Source organism: Porites lutea, chromosome 10 (genome assembly GCF_958299795.1).
Source record: "Porites lutea chromosome 10, jaPorLute2.1, whole genome shotgun sequence".
Taxonomy (NCBI): Eukaryota; Metazoa; Cnidaria; class Anthozoa; order Scleractinia; family Poritidae; genus Porites; species Porites lutea.
In genome coordinates this window covers 13,409,854-13,432,328 of record NC_133210.1, presented here as the reverse complement: position 1 = coordinate 13,432,328, position 22,475 = coordinate 13,409,854, and the positions used below count along the sequence as shown (strand labels likewise).

The 22,475-nt window shown below is 39.8% G+C and overlaps 2 protein-coding genes across 2 annotated transcripts; both read right to left on the bottom strand.

The window, feature by feature from the left end:
* Positions 1-4,833: 4,833 nt before the first annotated feature.
* Positions 4,834-9,003, bottom strand: LOC140950488 (uncharacterized). Its single transcript, XM_073399724.1, has 4 exons — positions 8,681-9,003; positions 6,914-8,098; positions 6,291-6,555; positions 4,834-5,691 (listed from the first exon to the last, which is right to left on the bottom strand). Exons 1-4 carry the CDS (start codon positions 8,809-8,811, stop codon positions 5,275-5,277), a joined length of 1,998 nt encoding a protein of 665 aa, XP_073255825.1. The 5' UTR covers positions 8,812-9,003; the 3' UTR covers positions 4,834-5,274.
* A 539-nt stretch (positions 9,004-9,542) lies between these two features.
* LOC140949537 (bacterial dynamin-like protein) lies at positions 9,543-16,490 on the bottom strand. Its single transcript, XM_073398699.1, has 4 exons — positions 16,406-16,490; positions 10,938-11,133; positions 10,406-10,677; positions 9,543-9,692 (listed from the first exon to the last, which is right to left on the bottom strand). Exons 1-4 carry the CDS (start codon positions 16,466-16,468, stop codon positions 9,543-9,545), a joined length of 681 nt encoding a protein of 226 aa, XP_073254800.1. The 5' UTR covers positions 16,469-16,490.
* Positions 16,491-22,475: the final 5,985 nt, after the last annotated feature.

Below are 22,475 nucleotides of genomic sequence, written 5' to 3'. Positions count from 1 at the left end.
ATACTTATTAAAGAAACCACGTCATTGTTGTTCTAACAGCAAATAAAAGTTTAGTCCGTTCAGTAATTTTTTTTCATTATCAGAGAAAACAAAAACTCAAAACAAAAGATGGGCGGGACTTGTATTAATAGCAACCTTGACCTTGGTGACTGCAGTCACGAAAACCCGGAGCTTTGGTGTATTGAATGATCTTGGCCGGGAAACTAAACATGCCTAAAAACGTACTTTCATGCAAGAAAATGCCTATTTTATTTGTTATTAATTCTCTTTTACGGTTGTCAATAATTTCAGACTGTGGGGCTCGGCTGCATCTCATGTCTCTCATGCGAACACGAAACTTCCAGCTGCTACATGCATGGCATAAGAATTTCGACTTCTAGTAGCCATCGAACCAGCTTTCGCTCTCTGATTCTGAGAATGAAAAAATAAATAAATAAATAGAGTTGTCAACTTACTGCCAACCTCAATAGTATAATGAAGATTATCTTTTATGGTAATCAACTCAGAAGTGCTTCATTTCAAAACAAGAACTCACTGGTAGGCTTAATTAATAAAACTACAAAGCGATTGTGTGTTGTCGATTTCCAATGAAGAACCGAAAATTAGCCTACAATACACCTGAATACACAAGCTTGCAGTGATAACTTTTTATGTCTTACTTCAGCCAGGTTAAGTGAAAAATGGCAATTAAAATCTTTGTTTTCGTAAAAGAAAATCAGTTTACCTGACGCTCGCATTAGCCAAAATTACACAAGTTATTATCAACTTAACTTTTCTGAATCTAATCGACTAATTGTTTCAGAGATTTGTGCCTGGTTATCCATAAAAGCAGTTTCAATAACTACAAAATAGTCAAAAATACGAGCAGTATGAAGCAGAACAACTGAACCACAAGCTACGCACAGAATGGAGCCGACAGCGCGCGGGAGAAAGTGACTGGGAAGTGTGACTGAAAAAGTGACCGGAAATGCTCAACCTGGCGCATGCGTAGACGTTTTGCCGCGGTGTTGCCGCAACCAGGGTTCTTTCTCGAAGCAAGAGAGAGAACCCTGGGAACGAGGTTGAATAGTGTTCAGCAATGTGATGAGTGGTGACGTCACCATTTCTTGTCCCTTCTTTTGTGTTCGGTCAGTTGCGTGCTAAGGTTTCTGCCGGTTTCACGGATGTAAATAGCCTCCGTATAGATGTAGCCTTGTGAGAGGTCGGGTTCAACGATGACTGGTCTAGTAATCTGTCAGTATGTGTCGGTTTTCTGTAAATTGTCGTTCGTAGTCTGTTTTGACCAAGCAGTCTAGAAAGGTGTTTGACATTTTCCTCGATTCCCTTGGTAAACTGTTTGTTTTTTGTACTGGTAAATTACTGGTAAATTTCGTAAAAATTGTCGATTTCGTCGTTGTGTACAGCGGTGAAAGTGTCGTCGAAACTGGAGAGCCCATAAATACAAAAACCTTGAATAAAAATATAATAGCAAGAAGACAAAGACCACTATTTTCTTACTATTTGCCTCTTACGATACTTTTTGGAACTTGAGCGTTATTTTAAAATTATTATCATTATTATTATTATTATTATTATTATTATTGTTGCTGCTGCTGCTTTTGTTGTCGAGAGCGAGACGTTTTCACTGAAAACTGGACTAAAACGACCTTCCTACCTTCCACCATCCATCGACACAAGGTCCTAAATAGCGAGCCACAAGACACAACACCTGGAGACAGATTCATCCACATTTTCCTTTTTTTTCTGTTTTGTTCAGAACTTTCGAAGTCGGCTTTTGCGGAGTTCCAAGTTCCCACGTCAATGATTTAGGGACAGGCTAATATTGTCCTTCATTTGCTCTGTGAGTCCTCTGTGACTGGGACATGTGGGAGGATCACTTAAAAAACCCCGCAATAACAGTAAGGATATTTAGAGACAAAAGAAACTTTAGGCTCAACCTTGGTAAAAACCAAGCAAATTCTTTTAACTTGAAGAAATGTACTGACCGTAGTTACTACATTTAGTCAAATGTAAAAACTGAAGTGGTCAAAACTGCAGGAAAAACATATTATCAGATCAAATAACTTTAGTAATATATGTCCGATAGAGTATTGATTTATCCGACGCGGAGTGACCCGGTTGGACACATGTCCTCTCTAAAAAGAAAAATTATTGGTTGCCCTTTGTTATCTTGCTCAACTCGGTGGGGCAACTGAGTCAGTGTTAATCCGGCGCGAGAAAACAAGGAGACCCAGCCAGACATCAGAGCTAAGTGGGAGAAAATCTGAAGCCAATGGCCAAGAGTGCGCATTTAGGAGCGTTTGACTATTTTCATACGAGTAGGGTACCTACTTGTGGCAAAAATTTGGCCAAACAATACATCTCACAGTAACCCGTGCGTGTTCGCTTTTGTTTCCCCACTAAAATGCTCGGTCACCCCCAAAACGTCATTACAATGAGCGGATAATGCTCATCATCGAGAGGCCTTTTTTGTATTGATTCTAAACGTTTCAAGAGGGCTAACAGAAGTGTAAAAATGGTACAACAACAGTGTATACAAGTTAGTAGTTAACAAATAAAGAAGCAGGTTGAGTATGATCGTCCAGTTGAACGTAGTCCTGAATAGGACTGTTGTTTTGGACAGTGACTGATGTTTCGACAACCTGTTCGGTAGTCATCTTCAGAATCAAAGTGAGTTGTATCACGCCAGTTGATGGTATTTAATTCTGGTTATTGACTTGATTGATCAATTAAGTCGCGATGTAATTGGTCGCCTGTCAGTTAAGCCGTGATGTTATTGGCTATGAAGACTCATAATGTCATTGATGTGTTTCGATCCGTCTATTGTCACAATTAAACAGTCGTTTATTGTTAATCAAATTGTCAGTTGTCCAGTCGTTCTCTCCTAGTTTGTTTTGCTTGATCCCACTAATAAGTCGTTTGTACGACGATTTTCACGAACACCTTGACGGACAGAACGCGGACATACAGCTTACCAAGGAGATCGAGGAAAATGGTATAACGCTTTTTCTCGACTGCTTGGTCACTCACGACAACAACAGACTACGAACGACAAATTACAGAAAACCGACACATACCGACAGATTACTAGACCAGTCATCTTTCAACCCGACCTCTCACAAGGCTACAACTATACGGACTTTGACGAGACGAGCGCAACTAGTTTGCGACTCACCTGACAGCCTACAAGACGAGACTGACTACCTGAACAACGTTTTTAGTAAAAAACTACAACGTCGACTTTGTTAGACGGAACACTCACAGTAACACTGATTCCAACACTCAGACCAGCGTCAACTCTGGCCTTGTTACTATACGACTGCGACTTTACGGTACCGTTCACTATACCGTACATTGTTGTTTGTTTGTTGTTGTTTTACAAGATCAGTGCTGCGACTGCCAGGCTACTTACATCAGTGAAACCGGCAGAAACCTTTGCACGCGACTGACCGAACACAAACGAGCGAAGAGAAATGGTGACGCCAAAAATCACTTTGCTAAGCATCATTTACAGACGAAACATCAAATTGGCTGGGACTCTGCGACGTGTATCACGTATTCTACAGACTACTATCAACGACTCACTTTAGAAAGCTAGTTTACTAACTTAGAACAAACGCCACTGAATCGCAGTCAAAAGTTACCGGCACCGTGCAAATGACTTATTGACGAAATCAAGCAAAACGCGAGAACGACTGGACAACTGAAAATCTCACCAATAACAAACGACTGTTTAATTGTGACAATAGACGGATCGAAACATACCAATGATATTACAAGTCTTCATAGGTAATAACATCACGGCTTAACATACAGACGACCAATAACATCGCGACTTAGTTGACCATTCAGGTCAATAACCAGAGTATAATACCATCAACTGGATAATACGAAATAAGTGTTAGGGGGAAACATGAGACTAGTCGAGTGTTTCTCCCTACTTCTTGACGCTTAAATATTAGCCAATTACAATCCTTTTTAGAATGGGCCAAATGATTTCAATGGTTGAATAAGACAAAAGCTGTCAAAGCATCAAAGCTATCTCATAGTGAAACAAGCACAACGTTCTGTGAATTTCAATGCAGGAGAAGTGTACAATCAGTCTCTAAAGGTAAAAAGTGCTTTTAAAACCGGCCGAATTGCGGCCTATGAAACCTGGACGTCTTTAACATGACAAAGTGCTTTAACTTCGTATCGAAAAGTGCCCAAAAACTGAACCTGAAAGTAAAAATTCGATAAAATTCGCCGACGTCTTCGCAGAAGTAGTGCTGTAGTCTCGGGGTCGTGTTTTGAGCTAATGTTATGAATGAACAAACTAAAACAACAGACAGAGAAGTTATTTCTTGAAAATTTTAATTCCAAAACTAAGAAGTTAAAATCTAAAAGCAAGTGAAATCGGATGAGCACATGGCAAAATTCGACACAAAATCCATCTCAAATCGGGATGCATTTTGTAATTTTTGTTTTAGAGTCGAAGACAAAATTTCTAAGAAACGTTTGTGACTTATACATACATAAATTCCCTTTTAAAAACGTAATTTTCTCGACCATAGAGTAAAAAAGGTACTTGAAAAGTCTTCCAAAACTTCGCTGCCGTGAATGAAATTTTGCGCTCCGACGTGAAGAAAACATTGTTGAATTCCTCGAAAGACAATTTCATAACCAAAAGCTCTCCTTGTCCAACAAAAAAAAATGAGCCCCCTTTTGAACTTTCCCTTTCAACTTGTGTCTTTTAACGGTGTATTTTTAACCCTGAAATGCCCAACTTTGGTCTTGAAAACCACCGCATTGAGTGATTCACTCTCATCCATGCTTTTTCAACCAATCAGAGTGCGCGTTATATCTGAACTTTATTATAATTTTTAATAACACAGTATAAAAAAAAAATTTCTGCAAAGCTGTATTGAGGTGAAACTTGAGTTTTCATTTTTTCATAAAAAAAGATTTTATTTTTCTGAGAAAAAAATTACTTTCAGTCCACAGTCTGATTTCTTCAGTTGATTCGTTTGGTAAGATTTCCATTTAACCCCACACATTTATTATGCACGCAACAATTTCATACTTTTTCTTGCAAGTAGCGTTAATATCAACAGAGTCGAAACATGTATGCACAATAATGTATGGAGCTATACGGAAATCTTACCTTACCGTTCGTCTATTGTAAGTATTACTGCATTTGACCTCAACCTATATGGCATCAAAAACAGAGAAAAAAAGGTCTTCACGTCTCGCAATGTGAACATTAACGAGGACGCTTTTATCAGTTTAAGATCGCTATAACTCCTTCACAAAATTTTTAACTTTCTTCATTAGTTCTTTACTTTCCGTCGCAGTTTTCCTCACGCATGGCTCGACATTCCACAAGGACACCATCAATTCGATCCATTTTGTAGGAGGGGGGTGGAGTGTGCCTCGGCGTCTTTCTTCGCGTTGTTTCCTCTTGTCTATTTGAAGGGTAACCTCGTCTTGACTCCAGGAGATCGCTTCTAAAGGAACTATTTCGCCAAACCACATTTCCCACATCATCAATCCGAAGCTGTACATGTCCACCTTGGAATCATAGATTTTGCGTTCATCGAGGCGTATCTCTGGAGCCATGTACAGTGGTGTCCCACAATATGTTCCCGTCATCTGGCTTTTAAAGGTGGCCAGCGCCAAGTCTGCTACTCTGATTTGCTCGTGTTTGTTGATCTAAGAACGAATGTTAAGCAATTTTCATGCAAAGTTAGCAAAATGAAACGAATGAGTGTCAGTTATCTCACAGTCTGAAGAAAAGAACTATTTCCCTTTCACTACTATTCGTTATTTCGCATATAAATGTACCTGTTATTAAAACTCAGTTATTACTCAAGAACCCTGTGAGCAAAAATATTGTCATTTAACCATATATATGAACCTTTATAAGCCCAAAACATGAAACGGTTTTTGGAAACTCGGAAATTAGTCTCCCCTTTTCAGAAAAATTGACACAACCTGATCGTACATAAATTCACCGCTATAGAAACGGTCAGCGCCCCTAATTGTCGACTCTGAGAAGGAGTCCACTACAAAATTATTATAGCCACGCAAGGTAAGTCCATACGAGTTATTTCAACCATCAATATCACACTACTCAGCAGAACGAGCATAAGTTTAATTTCAGTAGCAATACAAGACATTGCGGTCTACGACAGGGTTCCAGTGTACACAAAAAATCCCTGAACGATTCAAGGCTAATCGTTTGCGTCCACGGTTTGAAAGGCTACAGGGGAGAATTTTGGACCGTGTAGTAATTGAAATACATGACTTACTAAGACATTAGCAAGCTTAAGATCCCGATGAACGATTTTCTTGCCGTGAATGAATTCCAGAGCATCTAAAATGTCAATACCCCATTGGCATGTGATAACTGCTGCGCTCTTTGTCTCCCACGGTTTTTTTTCTCTGTTTTGGAAGATGTGATTCTTGAGAGTTGCATTGCACAACTCAAAGACGAGGGCGAAGGAACGCAGCTGGTAGTTTTGGACATCCATAACTACTCCATGTAACCCCACTATATGGTTGTGGTTTAGTTGCCTGCAAAAAATAGTATTTTATCTCCCTTAACAACTCAGTGGTCAGACTTGACAATTTTTAAATGGTTTAGAAACTAATTTTGCAAGGAGAAAACTTACCCTTTTTTTATCAGAAAGCTTAGTTCTATATTAGTTCTTAGTTCAATATTTAACATTTTGCTCACGGGCAATCAAAAGGTAGGACGCGTAACATCTGGCGTTCGAGAACACGGAGGAGACCCTATTTGCCCCTTCTCCCTTCTCTCTTTTTTTCTAAAACGCCTGCCAACAGTTCATGGAAGGTAGAAAGGTCGTCAACGGAAGCGAATCAACTATTAGCCTAGGGCGAATCAACTCTTTTGTTAAAGAAACTAGCTTACATCAGTATTTTTGCTTCTTGGAGGAAGTACGCAACGTTTATCGCCTGAGGAGTTTCTTTTAGCTTTTTGACAGCTACTTCTTTAGTTCCTTCACGCCCTGAAAGGCTGATCTCTCCCTTGTAAACTTCGGCAAAAGAGCCTTGCCCAACTTTCCCCTTGTAAGTAAGAATACTTCTGTCAATTTCCCAGGAAGGGGACATCACACGTATGCCATGCTGAATGGCATCAAAGGTTAGGTTTTGACTTATATTCTCAAGCTTTTCGTACAAAGGAATAAGCCTCTCGACAGTCCATTTTCGTGTTTCTTCATCCTCGCTTTTGGTGAGATCCTTGCATTTCTTCTCATATTTGTCAAGCTGCTCCCGATAGCACCTTCTGATACTAGAAATGCGTTCCCTCTCTTCGGTAAATTCTTGCGAAATCCGATCAACAATTACTTCTTCAATCCAGTTTTTCTGAAGGAACTGTGTGGATAGTTGTCGTAGGACTTGGCAGGGATTACCCCTCAGATGCCTTTCGTTCAGGATTCTGTCGACAGCGAAATATCCAATCACCGACGCGGATAAAACACTTGCAGCTAAACCAGTTGGGAACAGAACTGGCATGAAAACAACGCTTGTCAGGAAAATAAATTTCTTAACTCTGGCATCCAAGGGAGAACGTAATTTATCAGGACCAACCTCAAATTGGAATAATGCGTCCTCCGTGGATTCGCCAACGAGGACCCGATCGATGTCTCGTACGTCTTTCTCAAATTCAAAGAATCCTTGACGAAATCTCTCCTCCAAGTCCTCGTGAGCCTTGGCAAATAATTGATCCCTCTTTTCAAGAGTCTGGAGAAAATTTTCCAACCGTTGCTCAAGACATCGGTCGTAAATCTTTTTCAGGTTTTCCACATTCGCTCGTTTATTGTCGTCGATTTGCGGCAGATCCTTTTTTTCCCATAGACAAAACGCTCTTCTTACGTCATCCTGTAGAAAATAGGATCTGACTTGCTCGGAAATATTGTTCAAGTGCTTGGAGAGTGCTTCTTGAGTCTCCTTTATGAAGGATCCTCGTCTGAGTTTATCCAGCTTCTTTTCAACGTCTTGTTGAGCTTTGCGTCGCTCTTCTCGGTTGCGTCCTGCGTTGTTAACTTCAATCTTAACCTGATCAGATAAGGACTTGAGACAGCCACTTGTCATTCTAGTAAATTGTGAGAAAAAAAAGTTAGTTTCAGCTTAAAACAGTACACGGTGAAATCTGTCAGTAAACGGACCCCGTGTTAAGTCTGTTAAGGGGACACGAAGGTTCGTAAGTCTTACACACATCCTCCCATATTTTCTGTGATAGGTACTAGCGAGGGTTCGGTGTCTGCTTAATGACTAGTTAAAAACTGTTTTTTGCCGGTCTTTGCTGTAGGTAGCTTCATCTGTTTGACACAAGTTTGTAACCAAATATCTGTAACTTAGTACTGAGGAAATCCCCTAAAACCTATACTACTCAGGAAACACAAATCAAGGCATAAGTGATCTCTATTTGCTGTTTTTTCAGTACTTGACAGCTCTATAATAGGAGACCCCCGTAGGTCTTCGGTCGCACTCTCGCTGACGTGTGACGGATAAAACGATAATATTCAAAAGGTTTCAGTGGCTCTTTTGTCTGAAGATAATGAACTCAGAAGGCTTGGTAGGTTTTGATTTTAAATTCCGATGATGTAATATGGAAACTAGCAATATTGGCCAAGAGGTTTTCGTAGTAAGCACTCTCTTCAGGCGCTTAAATTACCTGTAAAAGTGTTCGGTTTTCTTCTCTAGACAAAGCGGAAGAAGGCGTCGTAGTCCATTTATGAGGCTGCTTAAATCATCACTCATAACACCAAACTTCTGCTGGATTTGGGCCGCAGTGAGCACCGACATTTCAATTACCTGGGATTTCTGATTAAGGTTAGGGACTTCTTTCTTGAGTTCGCAAATGATTTTGTTTTTAATTTTTTCTTTGTCTGAGGGATTGGTCTTTGTTTGCCTTTCGACGTCGTCCCACTTGTTGCACACGAACAAAGCAGACTCAGAAGTGAGGCCGTTGCATTGGTCCCCTCCGTAAAGTTCTGTCCATTTCTTCACAATACGCATAAGCTAAACAAAATAACCAAAATTGAATGATCACCTCAAATGTTTGGGCAAGACCATCTGTGTGAGTTTGCGTACAGGCCTTAAAGTTGGAAAACACTACCTTATGGCTCCGTTTGTTCAGTGATTCGTTTTCCTAAAGTGCATGCATTCCTAAGTTTTTGAAATGTTGGTCCAAATATATACGGGAGGCTTCCCATCGGTGCAACTGGAATTTTTTTTGGCAAAAGCACAGGTTCAACTCTAAAGGTGGTTCCCGCGGTCGGTCGAATCCAACCAAAACTTTATACCGTCTCATTTCAGTTCAGAAATTCTGGTTTCCAGTCCCGCCTCACTGGAGCGAACCAAAGTTTCGCTTGCAACGCAAATGAAACGCAGGTATGGTATAGCAACAATGAACCAGCTAATATAAGACTCTTTATAAAACTGACATAAGCTAAAGGGACTCCAAAACGTTTCTTCCTACATTTCTTAAAACGAACCTGAATTAAGCGCCCATAACTACGAAATGGCTGCTATGTTCAACTTACCCTGTCGTCTTGTATTCCACCTGCATTCGAACTGTTGATTACGTAGATAAAGGCGTAGGCTTGTTTCAAATATTTCAAGGCAATGTTACAGACTTGCTCCGAATCGCAAATGCCCGGACTGTCTACAATGACTACACCTCCCTGCAAGAGAATGAAAGGTTAGATCTAGAGTGTGCCAAGAGATTTGAGATGACATTGACCACGTTGAATACACAACTAAACTGAAAGTTACGTCACATCAGCTGAGCTTTTCTTCGTAGTCTCAAGTGGTCAGATTCAAGTAGGATTTGGGATAGACTACCTTGCACTTATCAATGGAGCCGATAATATTATGGCTATCTACTTGAGCTGCTGGCTGTCCATTACTACCCTTTAAGGACGTGAGGCTCACTGGAATCATCTTAGTAAATCCAGTAAGCTAGGACACGACACGTGTGGAAGAAACGTCAGTGTAGGTATAGAGAGAGGACGAGGTAAAAGAAACATCCAACTGGCACTTAGTAGAAGAACTACGGAAGACAAAATGAAAAACCGTTTTCAGCCTTTATCTACAATCGGTGTTGATGTAGACGAGACTGAAAAACTGATGAGCCAAAGCCGAAGATGCTCAATTTCCAAGTAAAACACTGAAGCAACTCGTACAGTGACGTAATCTACACACAACCCCGAGCTCTAGGTCAGCTTTGCAGCGGACGTGGCTCTAGGGTCTATCGGTGACGACGAAAACGTGTCCAAATGATAAAAACAAAGTTGCTAAACCCTTACCACATATCACTCGTAAAAATATCAAAACCACCAAACACAGACAGAGAAAATTTAAACCCATAATCATTGACTATTGTCTTTTAAATTACCTTCAACAGTGAATTAGGTGTCTTGATTTCAATTTTTTCACACCAGTCTTTATCATTGGTCGGTTTTTGGATGTACTGTTTTAAGGTGTCAGACTTGATATCCCCTAGCCTAAGGGATGTTTTTTCTTCATTACCAAAATGTATAACTGCCTCTTGCTTGGCTCCATAAGATATTTCACAGATAGTCAGAGTATTCTGTAGAACGCCAGTCGGAAGAACTTGTTCATTTAATAATAGGTTTATCAGGCTGCTTTTCCCTGCGCTGGTCTCTCCTATTGAAGGTAAAGTTAAGCCAATTTACGTCAGTAAGTGTTGTCGTCTTATAGAAAGGTGCTTTACACCTTTTCCGCCAGCATAAAATTGTTTGGGTAGCATGGAGATTGATTTCGTAGTTAGAGCTCTGTCACATTAAAAGGTTTATTAACGGAATATATAAATTCGCTGTGATTTATAGAATGTTATTAAGGTGATAGTCTTCAAAGCCGCGAGTAAACATGGGGAAAATAATACCCTTAAACCTGTGAGAGCTTACCAGCTACGAGAACGGTGAATTTCTTGTTTTCGAGATCCTTGTTGCATTTCTCAGCTCTGTTCACAAAGTCGGCCTCTTCTTGTAGGGAGATTACTTGCGTATCGGAAAGGACTTCCTTTATTTTCGAATAATAGTTCTTTAAAACATGCCGTCGCTCACGAGTTTCATTTAGGTCTTTCACGATCTTGTCGTAACCCTATAAGAACAAATAAAGTAATAAATAGCATCTAGGCAACATTTTCCCAAGAAATTGTACCCCTCGTTAAGTAAAGGGATACTGAACAGTCTAACTCTCTCACAACAGACAACTCGTTGCGTAAAAAAAGATCATTCACTTCCTTAATACTATCATGATCACTGTACTTCCTGGTTCTACTTATTTTTGTAATATAAGTAGTAGGGCTTCAGCAAACTTAACCCCGTTGGTGCCTTCCCTTGCCTTCCGTATGCCTTCCCTTAATTGATATGCATAAGCCTATGACGTCACCTCGGAAAGAAGTGTCTTCCTGCATACTAATTTGGATTAGGTTTACTAATGAGCGTCACTCTACTACAATAGGAACAATAGGCTTGCCTAGACTTGCCCGGGCTCTTTTAACCCTGATTGGATAGTAAACAATCTATTATGTATTCAACATAAAAGCGCGCTCTCCGTTCAGCATTTTATTATTGTCACAAACTCCAGTAAATAATATTCTTTAACACATTGCTCCCAAACATGCAAGTCAACGGTCCGAAAACAGTACTCGACTTAAAACTATTCACTGTGACCAAAGATAAATATTTTTATTCTACAAAACCATTGATTCTGTTTTGTCAATATAATTCAACCTTCAAACGTTTCTAGACTGTGGTATCGAGCGTTAACCATTAACAGGTTGGCCTTTTTCCTTTTAGACCTGTATCATACGAAACAAAACGAACGCAAGCGAACTGTATTTTATTATTCATCGCAAACTAATTTAATATACACTGAGCCAACATGAACGCTTGTCGCATAAATTATCCACGGGAATCAACTCAATTATATATAAACAATAGCGTGAATGCGCTTGGGTGAACATCTTAAAAGCTTTTATTTCTTCAAATCTTACAAAGCAAAAATACATTTATTGTAGTAACTCAACAACTTTAGAAAAAGGATTACAATATGGTGAGCAAATGTTCAAAGCCTAGAAAGTGCCTCTCCCTCTAGCTCTTTCGATTGCTTTCGTTTCTTGAACAAATGCTTGGACACTTGGTTCGTCTTCGTGTATATAAATCCACTTTCTTTTGCCGTTGGAATAATGTTTTATTTTGACGGGCCAGTAATTTTCAGATGCAAACATGACTGTGGGGGTATAAGGGTTAACAGCATTTCGAGTGCTCGTGTACATCTCGCAAAGCCCAAACCCTTCTGGAATAGCTTTGAGATAGGGCGCTCCATGTAAATAATTCTGCAAGGTGGGCCACGTCATCCCACACCAATCCAGATCAAACGGTTTCGGTTTACGCGTAGATGATTTAGCTTCAGCATATTTCGGGGGCACAATAAGATCCTTTGGGGGGATCGATTCCACCTCTCCCTCTGGTTTTAAGGTTTTGTTGATACTTGGGTAAACTCGACAAGAGCCAAAGATGTCGCTCAACACTTGCTTATTTGCCGCCGTGTCCGGTTTATTATCTACAAAGATGTAACCGTAAGGCCTCTCTGTTTCCTGATAATAAGCTGTCATGAATCGTTGGCGATTCTTATCAAACATACGCTCAGCAACAATTCCGATTTGTTTCCGATCGCTAGGACTTCGGAAAAGAGCCATGTACTGTGCATTCCGACTGATATCGGTGTTAAATTTTCCCTTGGGGAACATATTCTGAAGGAGCAGTATGACGCTGGCATTTCTATGGCGACCTTGGGTAAACAACCGAGAAACGATGGCGCTTTCGATCGCTTCTGCCATTAGATCATCAAAGATGATAACGTTGTTGTATTTTGGGTCAATTTCTCTCAGATCTTCTTGAAATGTGGGAAGGCCACGAAAAAATTTAATGTCATTTCCGATCGCTGATTTCAAAGCTTCGTATCTATCTTGCCACTGACTGTAATACCATAAAATGCGACGGGGCTTGTTGGTTTCGTAGACAATACGATCTCTCGTTAGAATCTGTTCTACGAAAACTGTTTTCCCTGATTGACTTGGTCCAACCACAAGGAGTGATAACTTATGGCGAAACATAAAATCTGGATAAGGCTCGGTTGCCAAGGAAACATCATGGGAAAGCTTTACCTTCTTCGCAGCAGAAGAAGTTTTCGGCGTTTCGTTTACTGGTCTTCTTCTTTTTCTTGGTTCACATATTTTTCTCGTGGAACTAGATGAACAACGAGGTAAGTCGACGCTTGTAGAAATATATTCTCTTTTTGATTCCCAAGAAACCTTAGCCTCTTTTAACAGTCGTGTTCGTCTTAGCCCGGTTAAGTCATGGACAATTTCAAGATGAGAACTCAAGTTGGACACACCAGGTTTGCCACATAGCGGACAAATTCGAGGAAACGTTCGAGGCATGACTGCTTATGAAAAATGACTCACAGTTAACAGAATCATTTAATATATAGTTATTTTACAATGGTGGGGAGTACTTAAGAGAATTCAGGGGTACAGTAGGGGTACAGGAAGGGTACAGTAGGGGTACAGGAAGGGTACAGTAGGGGTACAGGAGGGGTACAGGAGGGGTACAGGAAGGGTACAGTAGGGGTACAGGAAGGGTACAGTAGGGGTACAGGAGGGGTACAGGAAGGGTACAGTAGGGGTACAGGAAGGGTACAGGAGGGGTACAGGAGGGGTACAGGAGGGGTACAGGAAGGGTACAGGAGGGGTACAGGAGGGATACAGCAAGGGTACAGTAGGGGTACAGGAAGGGTACAGGAAGGGTACAATGAAAGTTCATAGAGTTCCGTTGTGCTTTGCAGCCGTGCCTCCATCGATAGCTATAAAAGAAGTAAGCCGCTGTTTCTGATTCAGTCAGTTCTTAAACCTCGTGCAGTTCGGATCACAATGTTCAGCAATTATAATCATTTCATTCAAAAAGGATATGGAAATTTTGAAGATGATGACGACGATATTGAAAGCTCACAAGAAAGCGAACAATCATCTCAAAGTTCTCAATCTAGCGAAGAAATGGACTCTTCCGAAGAGGAGGAGGAGGAGCATGTAGATCCTTGGTCACGCATTCAAAATGAAGTTTGTAATCGCCACGAAGCCCAGCTCGAAGCTCTGATCAACGAGTATGAACAAAACGGAGACTCGCCTGAAGTGGCCCGCATTAAAGCTGAAAATGCTTTGCTTCCAGTATATAGAAAGGAATTGAGAAAAGTTTTCTTAGAGTTTTTACAGTGGATGCATGCAATGAAGAAAGATCCGACATTCCGAAAAGTGATGAAAACCCGCCAAGATCTCAAAGACACAGAAGGATATGACTGGCTGGAATCGACAGAACTTGCCATCGATAAGCGGAAATTCTTACTCAATCGATTGTTTGTCAAACAAACTGTTCCCGAAGACTAAGCCGGAACTCTGTCTATTCATCTATTGTTGTAACACTTTGATGGTTTTGTTATCAATAAATGTATTTTTTAACCGAAACAAAGGTGTAGTCTGGTTGTAGCACGCGCGTATTAATCCCACCATTGTTTATATATAATTGAGTTGATTCCCGTGGATAATTTATGCGACAAGCGTTCATGTTGGCTCAATGTATATTAAATTAGTTTGCGATGAATAATAAAATACAGTTCGCTTGCGTTCGTTTTGTTTCGTATGATACAGGTCTAAAAGGAAAAAGGCCAACCTGTTAATGGTTAACGCTCGATACCACAGTCTAGAAACGTTTGAAGGTTGAATTATATTGACAAAACAGAATCAATGGTTTTGTAGAATAAAAATATTTATCTTTGGTCACAGTGAATAGTTTTAAGTCGAGTACTGTTTTCGGACCGTTGACTTGCATGTTTGGGAGCAATGTGTTAAAGAATATTATTTACTGGAGTTTGTGACAATAATAAAATGCTGAACGGAGAGCGCGCTTTTATGTTGAATACATAATAGATTGTTTACTATCCAATCAGGGTTAAAAGAGCCCGGGCAAGTCTAGGCAAGCCTATTGTTCCTATTGTAGTAGAGTGACGCTCATTAGTAAACCTAATCCAAATTAGTATGCAGGAAGACACTTCTTTCCGAGGTGACGTCATAGGCTTATGCATATCAATTAAGGGAAGGCATACGGAAGGCAAGGGAAGGCACCAACGGGGTTAAGTTTGCTGAAGCCCTACTACTAATATATAACGTCCTTTCGCGCTAAATCAGTGGCATTTTTGGAAGAATTTGTTCATTATGAAAGGAGGCCCAAGAAAAATGGAAAAAAAGATCCCAGGTTCTTACGTCTTTACATTTTGTCACAACACCGTTTATACATTTCTTTCTCCTTTATATCGCTCTCTGATATCCCTTATTTAGCCTACGGACTGATTTCTTGGGGACAAGCTGCTTATTCTTACCAACACAAATAACTTGTCAGTGCTACAGAAGCGTGCCCTTCGTTTAATTTAAGGGAGTACGCCTTTCCTCTGTCTCCTCCTATGTTTTATTTAAAAACCGTTTCCACTTTAATGCATGATATTTCATGTAAGTTTTCACCACCAAGCATCTGCTCTTTCTTCACCAAAACAGATGAAGTACACGGACATAAAGCGAGGTCTTCTAATTCAGGGACCTTCTACATCAATATTTCAAAAACGAATCAACAACTTTATTGATTTGTTTAGCTTCGCCTAACTAGAAAACAATAACTATATACATAAAATTATTAGGCAGGGTGACCACTATAGCTTAGCCAATTACAGTGGATCCCACGTTAAAAAAAAATCATATATATATAAATAAAATATGTAACTAATGACTAAAGCTTCCAATACGTAAACAGGAAAAAAAAGACGAAGACGGAGGTTTAAATTCCTAAAAGCAGCACGACGGCGGGAACAGGAAAGTCCTCGCTATATTGCACCTGGGACAGATTGTTCTCCAGGTTCTGATTTCTTCAGGTCGTACAGATCTAGAGCCCTATTGAAATATTGGAGTAGTAAACGCTTAAAAGGAGCTAGGGAAATGTGATTAGTGCGTAACTCAGGGGGCAGAATATTCCATTTGCGGCACGCGCGTGTGAAAAATGAGCGTTACAAATTCTACTTTGCTTAGAGATAGAAGTAATAGCATTGCTGCTCGATGGCCTGGTAAATCTTGTTAAGGATTCATCGGTACCTTTGATTCACCATGATCCGAGTGATCGTGGATCATTAATTCTCATCCGGAACATCCCCAAAGAACGCATCAACCTCTATCCTAATCATTCTCGAACTGTAGTCTCTAGGAAGCCCGAATTATCGAGTCGGGACTTTTTAAAATTGTGACCTTTTTATGAACATAGGAAAAGCATACCTCCAGTAAAGTTCCATTACTTTTTTTCAGTTCTTCGATCCTTAAGCCTCGAACGCTGACCATGCTGTCCTTTGTATCCTGATGACTGGTGTTATCCACACGGAGAAGCTCTAAATCCTTTACAAGGTCTGCAATACTTTCTCTACGACCAGTCCTTGGTGAAGCTCGCTGCGCCATTTCCAGTTGTTTATGCACTTTTAGCTTCAACTATCTGTAACACTACCTGCCTTGGTCAGATATGAAATTAAATTATTTCTTAACCTAGATCATGGTTTATTTGACATGAAATATGATTTTTCGTTGGTTTCAAAGATGCAATGCATGAAACGATAAAAGGCCTGATACTAAACTTGTGATACTTTATATGAAATGATAAGATGAATGTTCTTAATCAGCAATTGAGGATCTCAAATCATGATGTTATGATCTGAATCAAGATTTATTGTACCAAATAGACGCATACAGTAGGGAACTTAAGATGGAGACGTTTTCGGGGCGACGGCAACTTCAACCGGACGTGATGTCATGATTTGTACAGAATTGCGCATGCTCTTGCTCACCACATTGCCGTCGTGCTCTCGTCGGCGACGTGAAACTGGTCTGTTTGGCGTTGTGGCGAGAACGTGAGTATTTAACTCTCATTTCAATCAGGTTCGTTGCATTTAGCAACCAGAATTTTGCAGATTATCGTTCTTAAATTGTCCTTGTTTTCTTTGAGTCACATTTCAAGCTCGATTTCCAAGCTCTGTTATCTAAACTTACATCTTTATAAGGGTTTTATGTTTCATATCACAGAGTCAAGATGCAGTCTGATCCAATATGGCAAACAGCAAACCGTAAGTGAGCTTTACATGGACAAAATTGTCCTACGAGCTAAATGAAAGTATCCGGACAATAACTATGAACTCCGATGTTTTAATTGTGTGTTTTTAGCTCACTTTCTTCGTTAGAGTATCATAAACGAAACGTATGTATTGAAAATTGTTTAGAGTAGTTGGTAATACCACGTACTAACGTGGGAATACTGAAATAAAGTTGTCGTTGTTGCATGCAAGCAATTAAGCATTAATTCTCTTAGTTCTTTATGTGAAGCCATATTTTCCTCTTCGGTAGTCTTCCAAGGCGCCGTCCTCCTGAGTTCACTGCGATCTTAATGTTCGAATTTTGGAGGGAAGTGAAGGCTACCTCTGTTCCAGGATTGTTCTGCCAGTCTGGTCGCCGTCGCCCCGAAAACGTCTCTATCTTAAGTTCCCTAGTAAAACCCCGCGACTGAGAACCTCGATTTTAAGAACCTGTTAGGCTAAAATTTGCCAGTGAAGCCTCCTCTACATAAGAACCTGTTTAGCCTGAAATTTGAAACCTGTTCTTATTTTTTAAAATCTATGAAAAAATTCTGTATACTTGGGCAAATATTAAATAAGTCAACATTCAGCATCCTCTTTTGGGGAAATAGGTGCCTTATTACTCCAGCTTCAATTTAAATGCCAATGCAATCAATGAGGTCAATACTTTATTTCTTCTTTTTAGGGTCATTTTTACATAACTTCTGATTTGGTATGCAGATTTTATGTGAGGAATAAGCTGAACCACTAAATGCTCTTAGCTAAATATTATTTTTGTTTCAGAAATAAGAACCTGTTTAAGAACCTAAATACTAACCTTGTGCTAACTACCATTTATGTAAGAACCTGTTTAGGCTAAATTGGAAAAATCCGGGTTCTTAGTCGTGGGGTTTTACGATAATGATTTCAAATACCAGACGTAACTAATCGATGGCATTAATGACATCAATAAAATCAGTGAGTAATCAATAGATAATCGATGGGTAATCAGTTGATTAGTCGTTGATTTTATCCGATATTCAATGAGTAATCGATGAATAATAGATAGGCCAAAAAATTTTTAGTCATCGATTAGTCATTGATTAGTTATCGATATAATCTCGTGGGTACGCAAACCATACCAATCGAAAATAAAGAAACAAAGACTTCTTTAACATAAATGCCACGATACAAGCTTTATTTATTCATGATTATTCAGCAACCAGAGCATTTGAGGGCCCTGAAATATCTTCGGTAGAGCTGTCATTAATGTCATCGATTCGTTACGTCTGGAAGTTACTGCCAAGGAGAGGTTACCGATTCACAATGTGAAGTTAGGTTATTACTGTTCTCCTGCTTTGAAAGAAACGTTTAAATGCTTGAATCGAAATGAGATTTGATTAGTTATGAAAACATTTGCGGACAGTACCACTTGTTAGACTCGTTAATATTTTCCCTAGATCAAATTTACTCATTTAGTTTCTATAAATCTGGATAACTCGAAACAACCACCTTAGACGCGGAAATTAATCTTTTACCCAGTAGGCACTCTAAAAATGCAAGGGTTTCTTTTTTTTTCGTGTGTGGGCGCCAATAGGGAAGTCATGGTCCCAGGCGTTCTTAGTCGGGACCGTGGAAACTGGGGATAAGAATCGCGACTTGTCAGAGCGTCATGCATATACCTTGTGAAGCAAGCTTTTAAGCTTAAAAGAAAGGTTTTACTAATGAAAAAGATGTCGAACTTCTCCTGAGCTGATCGGTCCACGAATTCTATCGCTTGAAAACGTTGATTACTTTGGAACAAGTGAGTACTTAAGTGGCCGAGAAGAGAAGAATCTTTATGAGCAAACTTGGCTATAATACTGGTGGGGGTGTTGTAAACTTTCATTGTATGTAAATGAGTCTTGTGTTGAGTATGCGATGATTGAAATGACGCGTCATGTTCATCACGTTTTTGCTTCCTGTGAATGACGTCAGTAATTTCTCTCGAATCGAGGCCCTTGATGTTCGTGTATTTATACACTCGTGCTCAATCATGATAAATTCAGAAGCAAATCGTCGAATAGGGTATAAAAGTAAATATCTAGAAGAATACTCGACCGTCGAAAAAGTAGGACGTGAACGACTTACAGCGAGGAAATCATGTTTCGTGTAAACTAATTAACCGCCTCCTCATTTCTTATCTAATCTCCAAGCAAGAGAAACTTAACGCTTTTAACAGTGTTCTTGTTGAGATTTCAGTTACTGTCCAATAAAAAGGATTTATTTCTATTTTTACTTTTTGTATTATAACATTACACTTAATTAATTTAGAAATATTTATTATTATAACCGTTAGTGTAATTTTTTAGTGACTGATTTGAGAAAAAAGAATCTAAATTTACCAAATGGCAGATGCTGATTGCACTCGGGAAACATTACAAATACAGTACACAAAAATTACATATTGTTCTTTTAAAAAGACTTACCCACCCTAATTCCCAAGATTCACTTTCCTTTACTTCACTTCATGTATTTTCAAACTGTATTTTCCGTTTTTTTCTTCCAGCTCTGACGCCAGCACTTACTTTCAAATTGAAACTCCTAGTTTTGGAATATGGGGTACTCTCTAAAATAGTCTTGAGTGACTGGACACTTTTCGTTGATTACAAGGGCTAGTTCAATGAGTTTTCCATGATAAAGATAAAGGTTTTTCATCGAATGTGCGACGTTTTTATTACCGACTTAGAGCTGGTCAGCTGGAACGTTTGAGTGTTGCTAGACATCTTTTTAGAATATTTTTTTTAACTCGTGGATTACGCTAGCGTACCGCGATAAGCAGATGTGTCACTCAGGTGTGGACACATTCGTAATTACTCGAACCGCACGAGAGCGCCCGATATCAAAACGACAATTGTCGTAGATCGATCGTCCCCGAACGTCCTTGTTATCAAAAAGTGCTAAACGTGCACATTTCGCCCGGTGCTTTTAATGTAACAATTTTGTAGTTTTCACAGAACAATTAGCTGCCTTCAAGTGGACTTCGAATGTTTGAAATTGGCACCATGACCAACTTTCTTTCTTGAACTTTTGACCCGTTCAGGCGCGAAATGAGCAATTGCTCTTCATCTCCCCAAGCTCACAAGTAATAGGCTTGTATCAGAAGGTATTCAAATAACTTCAATTTTGCTGTAAAGTGACCTGAAAATGAGTAAATCTCATGCTAATGATTCAGGCGTTGATGAGAATGAGTTTTATTTGTCTTACTTATATGAGCAATGCAAACGATCACTTCTTGAAGGAACAAGTACAGCCAAACCTCCACAACGGCCACGTCTCTACAACGGCGGACAGTCCATACACTGGCTCTTGTTTAAACAGGGAACTTAAGATAAAGACGTTTTCCGGGCGAAGGCGACCGGGCTGGCAGAGCAAAGCTGGAACTGAGGCAGCCGTCAATTTCCGCCAAAATTCCAACATTATTAAGATCACGGGGAACTCAGAAGGACGTCGCTTTAGAAGACTACCGAAGAGGAAAATATGTTTTACATTAATACTTTAAAGAGAATTGATGCTTATTTGCTATGCAGAAAACACTTGGATGAAGAGTTTCTCGTTTTGTGGGGAATACTTGCATGCAACCGACAACAATCACAACAACTTTATTTCAGTATTCCAACGTTAGTACATGGTATTACCCACTATTCTAAGTAATTTTCAATACGTTTCATTTATACGATACTCCAACGAAAAAAGTGAGCTAAAATACTAATTGAATGAACCGGAATTCACTTTTTAGGCGATGTTTTCGCTGCCGTTGCCGTCCTCGGATCTTATGGTCCCTAACGCCTCTTTCTTAAGTTCCCTAACCTCTCTACAACGGCAACGTGTCCCCAACTGCTAAAATAACCTCTCGACAACGGCCAGTTTGTTCAGCGACTGATAAAAAAGTCAAGAATGGTCAAGATATTTGATCCGTAAAACGCTTTGATGATTAATCGCGGCAATCGTATTTTGATTGTGTTCCATTTAAACTGCTGCAGTAAGCTAATGGCTCAGTCAATTCCGTGCGTGCTCATGCCCCCCGGGCATTTGTCGGGCATTTGTCATCTTGTCGGTCCCGATTGTGGGGAATGTGTAAGAAAACCTCAGCCCGGGCGTGTGGCATTTGTAGAAGCGTTTTTCAATATATAATTTTTTATAATATGCAATGTGTGGTTTTCGCTCAATCACCAGCCTACGTCTAAGAAATTGTTTCCCGTCACCGTGATCAGTTCGAGACATTTGCATTGATAGCTAATATAAAATTCGTGTTTTGTGTGACGGAACGGTTTCATCGTAATGAGAAGATACTCACGCTAAGCTTGTCGGTTGTTTGTTTATCGTATACCTTCGAAAATAAGAAAGGTATTATTAACATTATAGTTTATAGTTCTGTCATTGATATTAATACGATCGAGTTGATTTTTTTGCAATAATTATAACTAGCGGCTAAAGGCGATTCGCAAAGCATGCTTCACGCGTTTTGATCAGATTATTACAGATTTCCTACAAATACGGCATTTACAGCTCATTAACTGGAAAATGGAAGTTTGGTATTGTCCCGGGGTGGGGCATTTGCACATCTTTTTAAAGCCCTAAAGTGGAGTTTTTGTATGATCCGCCCGCCCCACCGTAGGGCAATTGCGGCTTTTCCAAAAGAAAATGACAAATGCCCGAGTGAGGCGGGGGGCGGGGGGGCACGTTCGGAATTGACTGAGCCATAAATTGTCTACAACATTTATAGCGAATATTGCGAACCTTGCACATTTTGAAGTGGTAGTATTTTGATTCAATACATCATTCAAGGTTTTTGTGTATTCTATCTGCATATAACGTTGGACATATATTATGGATACTGCGGTAAGCATTTACTCCCTACTCCCCATAACGGCCACCTCTACACAACGGCCACTTCCTTGTGTCCCCAAGGTGGCCTTTGTTTAGAGGTTCAACCAGGAAAACAAACATCGCTTAGAAGACATATGTAATCACGCGTTATCAAAGACCACACAACAAGAGGTTTAGGCAAGAATTTTATTGAATCAGATTCAACAACCAGTACACTGAGTAGCGAATGACGTCAAAATTGAATCAATACACTCCAGCCAAAGGCCCAAACCGAAGTTGTGTAGCATTGAAAAGGCGTGATTGTGGGAAGAATAGGAGGAAGAAAAATGTTACCTAATAATTCGCAACTAAATGTCAAACAGAGAACATAACAATTTTAT